Source organism: Nematostella vectensis, chromosome 5 (genome assembly GCF_932526225.1).
Source record: "Nematostella vectensis chromosome 5, jaNemVect1.1, whole genome shotgun sequence".
Taxonomy (NCBI): Eukaryota; Metazoa; Cnidaria; class Anthozoa; order Actiniaria; family Edwardsiidae; genus Nematostella; species Nematostella vectensis.
Genome location: NC_064038.1, coordinates 4,275,382 through 4,286,783, shown reverse-complemented (window position 1 = coordinate 4,286,783; position 11,402 = coordinate 4,275,382). Strand labels below are relative to the sequence as shown.

Genomic DNA, 11,402 nt, shown 5'->3' with positions numbered 1-11,402 from the left:
ATAAAAATACTGATAGTAATAGTAAATAATGGGGAGGCAATAACCAGGATCCCAGGCCTGTCTTAGTCGGTTACGCCACGCACAGTTCGCTGAAATATAGACTGAAAAATATCGGGGTCTTTTTCACTCTTGCGTCTCTTGGGAATGGGTGTGTTACTATAGTAATGAAGTGATGTCGTCATCATGTGCAGTAAACTACGACCTAGGTCTACATTGCTGTCTTTAGCCTTTTTGCTTCTTTGTCCAGTCACGCACGTGTATATGACATTTGCTTTGTACTCGGAACAACAAAAGCAAGGTAAATTAAGATGCACGGAATGTAAGGTGTCTTAGGTTTTTACAAAATACGGTGATTAAACTTGTAGTAAGCTAATCTCCTCGAATTTCTTAGGAGTGTAGAGTTCATATTTTCCACTATCGCTGCCATTGGGTGTAGGGGTTCAACCTAAGCGTCTAGAAATCATGATTCATGCGATTCAAAGTCTCTCACGCTGTAACGACATAAGCTGACGCACGTTGTTATAAAATCTGTCGCAACCAATGATTTTCATCGTGGCGCATTTGTCAATGAATAGTTTGACAGACAACCCCGTTAATATGCTTAGTTATTTTTTTTTACAGCGAAGATCACGTTAAGTGTTAGATCTGAAATTCAATTCTGATTTCCTTTCAGGTAAGATCTTTCACACTCAAATGTGTCAAAAATATTTTATTTTTTTATTTTTTTTTTTTCGAAAAGGCTATGGCTAGCAACTAACACTAAAACAAAAATCCTGCTAGCCCTTACTAAGACCTTGACACATGGGTAACCTGTTCTGTATTAATTTAGATCGTAAAGGACATTTTTTTTATGGTTACCCTGTGGTATGTGTTGCTAGTATTCTTTTATCTCCGTTCGGCCCATCGCCATAAATAAAATAAATTAAACACCAATTCTTACACTTCGTCAAGCCTCGGACGAGGTGGGTGGGTGGGGGGAGAGGGGGTTTGTATTAGTCTCTAAGTATCTACCGTTATCATCTTTTTTGATACTACCATGTTACTGTTAGACATAGCCCTTTCTCCTTTGGCGGAAAGTCCAGCCCAGACTATCTGCGAGCACTCACCCGACCTGGAGGGAAACCTGACCTCACGAGGTTTTCGCGCCATCAGCGTTTTTTTTTTATTACCGGACCACGGACGCGATAGGACACGCTTGCAGGCAAAGTGAATTGGTGATTTTATAGATTTTATGAGTCACGTTGAAAGCTATTACTTCTATTTCCGGGAGAGACTGGGTCCTAGTGTTACTCCAAGATGGCGGACGAGATGGAAGGAGAAGTGATTTACAAAGCTGGGCAGGTAACGAGAGAGGCAAGCTACCTTCGCTAAGGAAACATCGTGGAGCCAGCTCAGGAATTTATGCTCTACCTATCGGAATACTAATGTTTAACTTTTGTGTTGTCCTGAATTCTTATATGAACTGATTTAATTGGCGGCAAATTTGAGTTGGAATTGTCGTTCTTCATTTTACAAACGTGAATTTCAAAAACAATAATTAAACTACACATTCTCACTAATCATCTCATATTATTGTTTGAGAAGAAACTACTAGATGGCTAATTCCAGCTTGTGTTTAATGACTTATGTTGCATTGTTATAACACGTTTCTCCTAAGTATTAACTGCATGGCAAATACAAAGCGTTAAGTATACGCATAATGTACATAATATACATATAATGTCACATAATACAGTTTAACAATTCAGGGTAAATCCCCCAGAACTGTTGTTCTGGATAAAGGCGCCTTTATTCCTCTTGTATTATTATTTACACTTGAGGGACTGTTTTTTTTTTTCTTGTAGAGCACCAGTGTCTCTGACATATGGGATGACTCGGCTCTTATTGAGGCGTACGACAGGGCTGTTAACTTAATCAAGGTATGTGGGGCATAACATATTTATAATAATGTCCATTCAACTACCTAATACCCCAACCAAGGTACATTCAATTACCTTGCTACTTGAAGAGTGTAGCTTACCCAGAATTCCATAAAATAAAGATAATATAATATTTTATTTCAAAAGATTGCATGTCAGCTAAAAATGTTATTATATTGACAGTTGCTTTTATTAGACTTTTCTCACCCTGGTTAGTGGGAACAAAAACTCCTCAATAGTGGAGTGGAGGATTGTGCAATTGAGTGGTGCCATATACATGACAGTACAGGACCATGGAAATGATTTTATAATTGGGATGATGCAAGTAACACTAAATATACAAATAACCTTGTTTCTAGAATGGTGAGCCTAGTCCTGGCAAGGGAAAGAACCGGAACAGGTCAGGAATCTCTGTGATGTGTAGACATATAGATATCTATAGATATATAGATATTTTATTGTTTTACAATAAAGCCTCTAGTTAGTCTGAACAAGTAATAAGATAAACACCTTTTTTTTATAGAAAAAAACAACAAGGGAAACGTGATGACAACAAGAAAGAAAACAACAACAGAACTGTAAGAACTGCAAATGATTATTACCAACTTGATTCTCACTGTTTTTGCTGTATTGATAATTAATTGATTTTTGAAACATGCAAAATATACCATTTATTGCTAACTGTGAGCCCTGCTTTTGTATTACAGTCAACTCTCTACTAATTAAGTCTTGTATTAAAGTCAATTCCCTGTGAATGCTCTGCTCTGTTTTTTTCAGTGGAAAGTCGGCGACTCATGCAGAGCTATCTTTTCTGAGGATGGGTTGATGTATGAGGCAGTCATTACGTCTATAGATTGTGATGCACAGACATGTATTGTCATGTATCAGGTATGTTGCTATAATACTAACGTCCAGGCAATAAGTACAAACACTCTAAGGAGGAAAGTCCCTGGTGACATTAGGTCAAGTTAGTACATGTGTGTTTAACTAATTAGTAATATCCAGGATATGTCATGTAGCAGATACAGTGATTGTTCAATTATATAGACCATCCTCTCTCCTGTTAGTGTGACCCTTACTGCGATAGTGACAGTTTCCTGGTGGTACTAGAAAGAGCTGATGTCTGTGGTTTGACATCCTGAATGTTATAGGTTTAAGGCCTTTCTCATATTGTTTTGTCTTGAGAAAGAAATGAATTCTTTATAAAAGTTTATTGTTAGATGTTGTAAATTGTGAAATCAAGATCCCACTGTAAACACCAAGGTAACATGGCAGTTTTTTTAAAAAAATACTATAGTAAACGAAATTTATTAATTTTAGGGCTATGGAAATGAAGAAGAGCAAAATCTAAATGATTTGCTGCCTTTGGATAAAAGAAAAGTGGCAGATTCACCAATGACAGAGCAAGGAGAACATGTTGTTGATTCACCGCTCTACCCTCCATACCAGTCACCTAGACTTATGGTACACAGAGCCTGATAAAGAGACCTTCTGCTAACTGATGCTATACCGTTTCTAATATCTATAATGCACCAAAATTACAGTGGTTTCCTTTTAAAAGTGAATGAGCACATAGCTGTTGTTCTGATTTAGTGGCATATTAATCCTTGCACTTTCAAAGATACTGTATTGTCAAAACTCCAAGTCTGAGCACAAAAAATTTGAAGTTGTTGCATTTAATTTGGTTTTGAAAGAGATTACCATAGTAAAATTTAACTATCATTTCCTGCAGTGTTGTAATGGATAACAATTTAATAATTACCATTTCTGAACCTTTTATCATATTCTGTCTCAGGAGAATGGCCTTGATGGAAGCAATCAGGCAGCCACTCAGTGGCAAGTGAGCGACCTGTGTCTCGCCCCAGAACACCCATCCGGACATATGCACCAGGCTGTGATCAACACCTTCCTGACAGCTTACACGTGTAAAGTCACCTTCGTTAGGTCAAGGAGGAGGTAGGTACACATAGGGTACACGTGTAAAGTCACCTTCGTTAGGTCAAGGAGGAGGTAGGTACACATAGGGTACACGTGTAAAGTCACCTTCGTTAGGTCAAGGAGGAGGTAGGTACACATAGGGTACACGTGTAAAGTCACCTTCGTTAGGTCAAAGAGGAGGTAGGTACACATAGGGTACACGTGTAAAGTCACCTTCGTTAGGTCAAGGAGGAGGTTGGTACACATAGGGTACACATGTAAAGTCACCTTCGTTAGGTCAAGGAGGAGGTAGGTACACATAGGGTACACGTGTAAAGTCACCTTCGTTAGGTCAAAGAGGAGGTAGGTACACATAGGGTACACATGTAAAGTCACCTTCGTTAGGTCAAGGAGGAGGTAGGTACACATAGGGTACACATGTAAAGTCACCTTCGTTAGGTCAAGGAGGAGGTAGGTACACATAGGGTACACGTGTAAAGTCACCTTCGTTAGGTCAAGGAGGAGGTAGGTACACATAGGGTACACGTGTAAAGTCACCTTCGTTAGGTCAAGGAGGAGGTAGGTACACATAGGGTACACGTGTAAAGTCACCTTCGTTAGGTCAAGGAGGAGGTAGGTACACATATGGTACACGTGTAAAGTCACCTTCGTTAGGTCAAGGAGGAGGTAGGTACACATAGGGTACACGTGTAAAGTCACCTTCGTTAGGTCAAGGAGGAGGTAGGTACACATAGGGTACACATGTAAAGTCACCTTCGTTAGGTCAAGGAGGAGGTAGGTACACATAGGGTACACATGTAAAGTCACCTTCGTTAGGTCAAGGAGGAGGTAGGTACACATAGGGTACACGTGTAAAGTCACCTTCGTTAGGTCAAGGAGGAGGTAGGTACACATAGGGTACACGTGTAAAATCACCGTCATTAGGTCAAGGAGGGAGGGAGGTGGGTACACATAGGCTACACATGTAAAATCACCGTCATTAGGTCAAGGAGAGGTGGGTACACATACATGTGTCAAATCACCTACATTAGGTCAAGGTGGTGGTAGGTATACATACATGTGTAATGTAATGACTTTGAATAGGTAAAGAGGGGGTAAATTATCTATCTATTTTCAATAAGCTAGTTTGTTAAAGCAATAGTTCAAGAGAACAGAGTGGAGGCACAATGAGAACCATTGCTTCCCTCAAGTCTAACCCTTTGTCCAAGAAGGGGAATCTTCTTTTTTTGGGTCCTCAATTATAAGCTTAAAGGTGCATCTTTTTTTTACATGAAGGACTGCTTGAAAGCTTGACCAGGTTTCTGGGTAGGGAGACATAAATAAGACCGAATAAATTCCTTTTGCTGCAGACATACTGAGCGATACTGTAATCTTAACCTCATAGTTACCACGCCCTGAGCAATACTGTTTTTTTTCTCTCATAGTTGCCACACCCTGAGAGGTAACTGTATTCTTGATAGTTTCCTCTTTAAAGTGAAGAAGATACAAGAACTATAGTACCCACAAAACATGTTTTTTTTTACTTTCTATTTGCAGTCAAGAGGTCCAGACATCAAGACTCCAGTCTTTTGACAGTCGACAACCCAACCAGTACGGTCAATCTTCATACCACCATCCCCCAGCCTATCCCCCAGCCTATCCCCCTGTGCCGGCACACTGGTCTCCATGGCAACCACTACTTGGGGTAAGTCCTTTAGTAAGGCATTTCGCTAAAATCTGGGAGACAGGTAAAGAATTGCCTATTTAGATGCCATACTTTCATGTGCTGTCCCAAATCCAATTGCATGCAAATGATGATGAAACAAATAGTAGACATTGTCCGTTGGCATTTGTAATGTTATATGTAAAAAATGATGTCTAAACTACACCTTCCTAAATAAGCAGATATTGATTTTTCTACTAAATTTTTTTCTACTAGATTCTACTAGATTTTATGTGACTAAAATGTCACATCCTTATAAGTAAGCTTTTTAAAATTCTCAGTTCTAAATATTCTTGCTATTCAAAAATGGAAAAAGACAAAAAAAATCAAGCTACTATACTAATAGTAAATCCTTTTTTTAGCCTGGAGGACACAATTTTCCACCATTTCCACCTTCCCTAGGGCGTAGACCAATCCCCCCAATGCCGCCGGCACCACCCCACCCCTTCACCACACCCGAAGGTGGTGATGACAGTGCCCTAGCCAGTATGCTGATGTCATGGTACCTTAGCGGCTACCATACGGGATTCTACCAGGTACAGTAGGCTCATGTTACCATGGATACCACCAGGTACATTAGGCTCATGTTACCATGGATACCACCAGGTACATTAGGCTCATGTTACCATGGATACCACCAGGTACAGTGGGCGTGTTACTATGGATACTACCAGGTACAGTGGGCTCATGTTACCATGGATACCACCAGGTACAGTGGGCATGTTACTATGGATACTACCAGGTACATTAGGCTCATGTTACCATGGATACCACCAGGTACAGTGGGCATGTTACTATGGATACTACCAGGTACATTAGGCTCATGTTACCATGGATACCACCAGGTACAGTGGGCATGTTACTATGGATACTACCAGGTACATTAGGCTCATGTTACCATGGATACCACCAGGTACAGTGGGCATGTTACTATGGATACTACCAGGTACATTAGTCTCATGTTACCATGGATACCACCAGGTACAATGGGCATGTTACTATGGATACCACCAGGTACATTAGGCTCATGTTACCATGGATACCACCAGGTACAGTGGGCATGTTACTATGGATACTACCAGGTACATTAGGCTCATGTTACCATGGATACCACCAGGTACAGTGGGCATGTTACTATGGATACTACCAGTTACAGTGGGCTCATGTTACCATGGATACTACCAGGTATAGTGGGCTCATGTTACCATGGATACTACCAGGTACAGTGGGCTCATGTTACCATGGATACTACCATGTACAACTGGCTCATGTCAACTGGCTCATGTTGCTTTGGATACTACCAGGTTCAGAGGGCTAAGGGGCTTGAAAGGTCTCTTCATTTAGTGTCATGGAGCAGTGTAATAAATTTCTGTATTGTTTGATGTGAGTTACCATGGATACCTTGATAGTTTTAGGATAAAAGTGAATAAGGATGTGGACCATACTGTCTGAATGACATGAGCTTTGCTTGCCAACCAGGCCTTTTGGGCCAGAATTTCTGAGGGAAAGGAAGGAAATAGGCCCTTAATGTCTTTTATCATTTTTGTTTTTCACAGGGGCTTCAACAATCAAGAACCCGATCACATGCAGATTCACAGACCCACTCTCCCATGGAAACAACAGTCACCCCGTCTGAACCAGATGATGCCCAGACATCAGGACAACAAACAGACAATTCCCAATAATGCCAGAAAAATTATGGAATAGCAGCGAAATATTAACCACAAAACACATAAATATTATGAATTATCACGGCAGTGGACTACTTCCTTTACTTGTTATTGTTCATTCACAAACAGACAATTCCCAATAATACCAGGTTTATTGGAATAGCAGGAAAATATTAACCACAAAACACATTTGTGTATTAATTATCAAAGCAGTGGACTGCTTCCATTGCTTGTTATTGTTCATTCACAGGAGGAAACTATCACCTCATTGAAAACAGTTGTCCTCAAACAGCTTCTATGGAAATGTATGGTCATAAAAAACTAAACATATGTTGATCCATCTTACCTTTTTTTTAAGAAAAACTTTTGTATATACGTTTATGGCCCTCTCTTGCTCAAAGACAAAGCTGAGGCCTGCACCCAGACAAAGTAACCAAACTACACACCCCTCTGCACCCAGACAAAGTAAACGAACTACACACCCCTCTGCACCCAGACAAAGTAACCAAACTACCCATCCCTCTGCTCCTAGACAAAGTAAACAAACTACACACCCCTCTGCACCCAGACAAAGTAACCAAACTACCCACCCCTCTACACCCAGACAAAGTAACCACACTACACACCCCTCTACACCCAGACAAAGTAACCACACTACCCATCCCTCTGCACCCAGATAAAGTAAACAAACTACACACCCCTCTACACCCAGACAAAGTAACCAAACTACACACCCCTCTACACCTACACAAAGTAAACAAACTACACACCCCTCTGCACCCAGACAAAGTAACCACACTACACACCCCTCTACACCTACACAAAGTAACCAAACTACCCACCCCTCTGCACCCAGACAAAGTAACCACACTACACACCCCTCTGCACCCAGACAAAGTAAACAAACTACCCACCCCTCTGCTCCCAGACAAAGTAAACAAACTACACACCCCTCTGCACCCAGACAAAGTAACCAAACTACCCACCCCTCTACACCCAGACAAAGTAACCACACTACCCACACCTCTGCACACAGACAAAGTAACTAAACTACCCACCCCTCTGCACCCAGATAAAGTAAACAAACTACACACCCCTCTGCACACAGACAAAGTAAACAAACTACACACCCCTCTGCACCCAGACAAAGTAACCAAACTACACACCCCTCTGCACCCAGACAAAGTAACCAAACTACACACCCCTCTGCACCCAGACAAAGTAACCACACTACCCACCCCTCTGCACCCAGACAAAGTAACCAAACTACACACCCCTCTGCACCCAGACAAAGTAACCAAACTACACACCCCTCTGCACCCAGACAAAGTAACCAAACTACACACCCCTCTGCACCCAGATAAAGTAAACAAACTACCCACCCCTCTGCTCCCAGACAAAGTAAACAAACTACACACCCCTCTGCACCCAGACAAAGTAACCAAACTACACACCCCTCTGCACCCTGATAAAGTAAACAAACTACACACCCCTCTGCTCCCAGACAAAGTAACCAAACTACACACCCCTCTGCACCCAGACAAAGTAACCAAACTACACACCCCTCTGCACCCAGACAAAGTAACCAAACTACACACCCCTCTGCACCCAGACAAAGTAAACAAACTACCCACCCCTCTGCTCCCAGACAAAGTAAACAAACTACACACCCCTCTGCACCCAGACAAAGTAACCAAACTACCCACCCCTCTACACCCAGACAAAGTAACCAAACTACACACCCCTCTGCTCCCAGACAAAGTAAACAAACTACCCACCCCTCTGCTCCCAGACAAAGTAACCAAACTACACACCCCTCTGCACCCAGACAAAGTAACCAAACTACCCACCCCTCTACACCCAGACAAAGTAACCAAACTACACACCCCTCTGCACCCAGACAAAGTAAACAAACTACCCACCCCTCTGCTCCCAGACAAAGTAAACAAACTACACACCCCTCTGCACCCAGACAAAGTAACCAAACTACCCACCCCTCTACACCCAGACAAAGTAACCAAACTACACACCCCTCTGCTCCCAGACAAAGTAAACAAACTACCCACCCCTCTGCTCCCAGACAAAGTAACCAAACTACACACCCCTCTGCACCCAGACAAAGTAACCAAACTACCCACCCCTCTACACCCAGACAAAGTAACCAAACTACACACCCCTCTGCACCCAGACAAAGTAACCAAACTACCCACCCCTCTACACCCAGACAAAGTAACCAAACTACACACCCCTCTGCACCCAGACAAAGTAAACAAACTACCCACCCCTCTGCTTCCAGACAAAGTAACCACACTACCCACCCCTCTGCACCCAGACAAAGTAACCAAACTACCCACCCCTCTGCACCCAGACAAAGTAAACAAACTACACACCCCTCTGCACCCAGACAAAGTAACCAAACTACACACCCCTCTGCACCCAGACAAAGTAACCAAACTACCCACCCCTCTGCACCCAGACAAAGTAAACAAACTACCCACACCTCTGCACCCAGACAAAGTAAACAAACTACCCACCCCTCTGCACCCAGACAAAGTAACCAAACTACACACCCCTCTGCACCCAGACAAAGTAACCAAACTACACACCCCTCTGCACCCAGACAAAGTAAACAAACTACCCACCCCTCTGCTCCCAGACAAAGTAAACAAACTACCCACCCCTCTGCTCCCAGACAAAGTAAACAAACTACCCACCCCTCTGCACCCAGACAAAGTAACCAAACTACACACCCCTCTGCACCCAGACAAAGTAACCAAACTACACACCCCTCTGCACCCAGACAAAGTAAACAAACTACCCACCCCTCTGCTCCCAGACAAAGTAAACAAACTACACACCCCTCTGCACCCAGACAAAGTAACCAAACTACCCACCCCTCTACACCCAGACAAAGTAACCAAACTACACACCCCTCTGCTCCCAGACAAAGTAAACAAACTACCCACCCCTCTGCTCCCAGACAAAGTAACCAAACTACACACCCCTCTGCACCCAGACAAAGTAACCAAACTACACACCCCTCTGCACCCAGACAAAGTAACCAAACTATCCACCCCTCTACACCCAGACAAAGTAACCAAACTACACACCCCTCTGCACCCAGACAAAGTAAACAAACTACACACCCCTCTGCTCCCAGACAAAGTAAGCAAACTACCCACCCCTCTGCTCCCAGACAAAGTAAACAAACTACACACCCCTCTGCACTTAGACAAAGTAACCAAACTACCCACCCCTCTGCACCCAGACAAAGTAAACAAACTACCCACCCCTCTGCTCCCAGACAAAGTAACCACACTACCCACACCTCTGCACACAGACAAAGTAAACAAACTACACACCCCTCTGCTCCCAGACAAAGTAACCAAACTACCCACCCCTCTGCTCCCAGACAAAGTAAACAAACTACACACCCCTCTGCTCCCAGACAAAGTAACCACACTACCCACACCTCTGCACACAGACAAAGTAAACAAACTACACACCCCTCTGCTCCCAGACAAAGTAAGCAAACTACCCACCCCTCTGCTCCCAGACAAAGTAAACAAACTACACACCCCTCTGCTCCAGACAAACCTCCAGCTCCAAGATAAAGTTGTCCCAACCCAACTATGCGCCCAGGCAAGAAAAACCAAGGCCCTCCCACCCCTCTGCTACCAGGCTAAGATGAGGTCCCCCACCCCTCTCTACCAGACTAAGCTGAGGTCCCCCCACCCCCTGCTACCAGACTAAGATGAGGTCCCCCACCCCTCTCTACCAGACTAAGCTGAGGTCCCCCCACCCCCTGCTACCAGACTAAGATGAGGCCCCACCCCTGTGCTACCAGACTAAGCTGAGGTCCCCCACCCCTCTGCTACCAGACTAAGATGAGGTCCCCCCACCCCCCTGCTACCAGACTAAGATGAGGTCCCCCACCCCTCTGCTACCAGACTAAGATGAGGTCCCCCACCCCTCTGCTACCAGACTAAGATGAGGTCCCCCACCCCCCTGCTACCAGACTAAGATGAGGTCCCCCACCCCTCTGCTACCAGACTAAGATGAGGTCCCCCCACCCCTCTACCACCAGACTAAGATGGTCCCCCACCCCTCTGCTACCAGACTAAGATGAGTTCCCCCCACCCCTCTGCTACCAGACTAAGATGAGGTCCCCCC

At 43.7% G+C, this 11,402-nt stretch overlaps 2 protein-coding genes across 2 annotated transcripts; both read left to right on the top strand.

Annotated features, from left to right (window-relative positions):
- The first annotated feature begins 996 nt into the window (after nt 1-996).
- Nucleotides 997-7,563, top strand: LOC116601434 (survival motor neuron protein 1). Its single transcript, XM_032362209.2, has 10 exons — nt 997-1,341; nt 1,845-1,919; nt 2,279-2,319; nt 2,443-2,497; nt 2,697-2,807; nt 3,240-3,383; nt 3,715-3,875; nt 5,394-5,541; nt 5,922-6,095; nt 7,116-7,563. The coding sequence occupies exons 1-10, from the start codon at nt 1,297-1,299 to the stop codon at nt 7,242-7,244; spliced, it is 1,083 nt and encodes a 360-aa protein (XP_032218100.2). The 5' UTR covers nt 997-1,296; the 3' UTR covers nt 7,245-7,563.
- LOC125563101 (sialidase-like) lies at nt 7,527-10,982 on the top strand. The gene is made up of 3 exons (XM_048727909.1): nt 7,527-7,534; nt 8,704-10,430; nt 10,678-10,982. The coding sequence occupies exons 1-3, from the start codon at nt 7,527-7,529 to the stop codon at nt 10,980-10,982; spliced, it is 2,040 nt and encodes a 679-aa protein (XP_048583866.1).
- The last annotated feature ends 420 nt before the right edge of the window (nt 10,983-11,402 follow it).

What these genes read in the sequence shown, in the direction of transcription:
- LOC125563101 (XM_048727909.1), top strand. An exon ending in CCCCTCTGCTCCCAGACAAA is followed by an intron (nt 10,431 to 10,677) that starts GTAAACAAACTA and finishes CTCTGCTCCCAG; the next exon opens with ACAAAGTAACCACACTACCC.
- LOC116601434 (XM_032362209.2), top strand. Translation starts at nt 1,297, where the DNA reads ATGGCGGACGAGATGGAAGGAGAAGTGATTTACAAAGCTGGGCAG. An exon ending in CATGTATTGTCATGTATCAG is followed by an intron (nt 2,808 to 3,239) that starts GTATGTTGCTAT and finishes TATTAATTTTAG; the next exon opens with GGCTATGGAAATGAAGAAGA. An exon ending in ACCAGTCACCTAGACTTATG is followed by an intron (nt 3,384 to 3,714) that starts GTACACAGAGCC and finishes ATTCTGTCTCAG; the next exon opens with GAGAATGGCCTTGATGGAAG.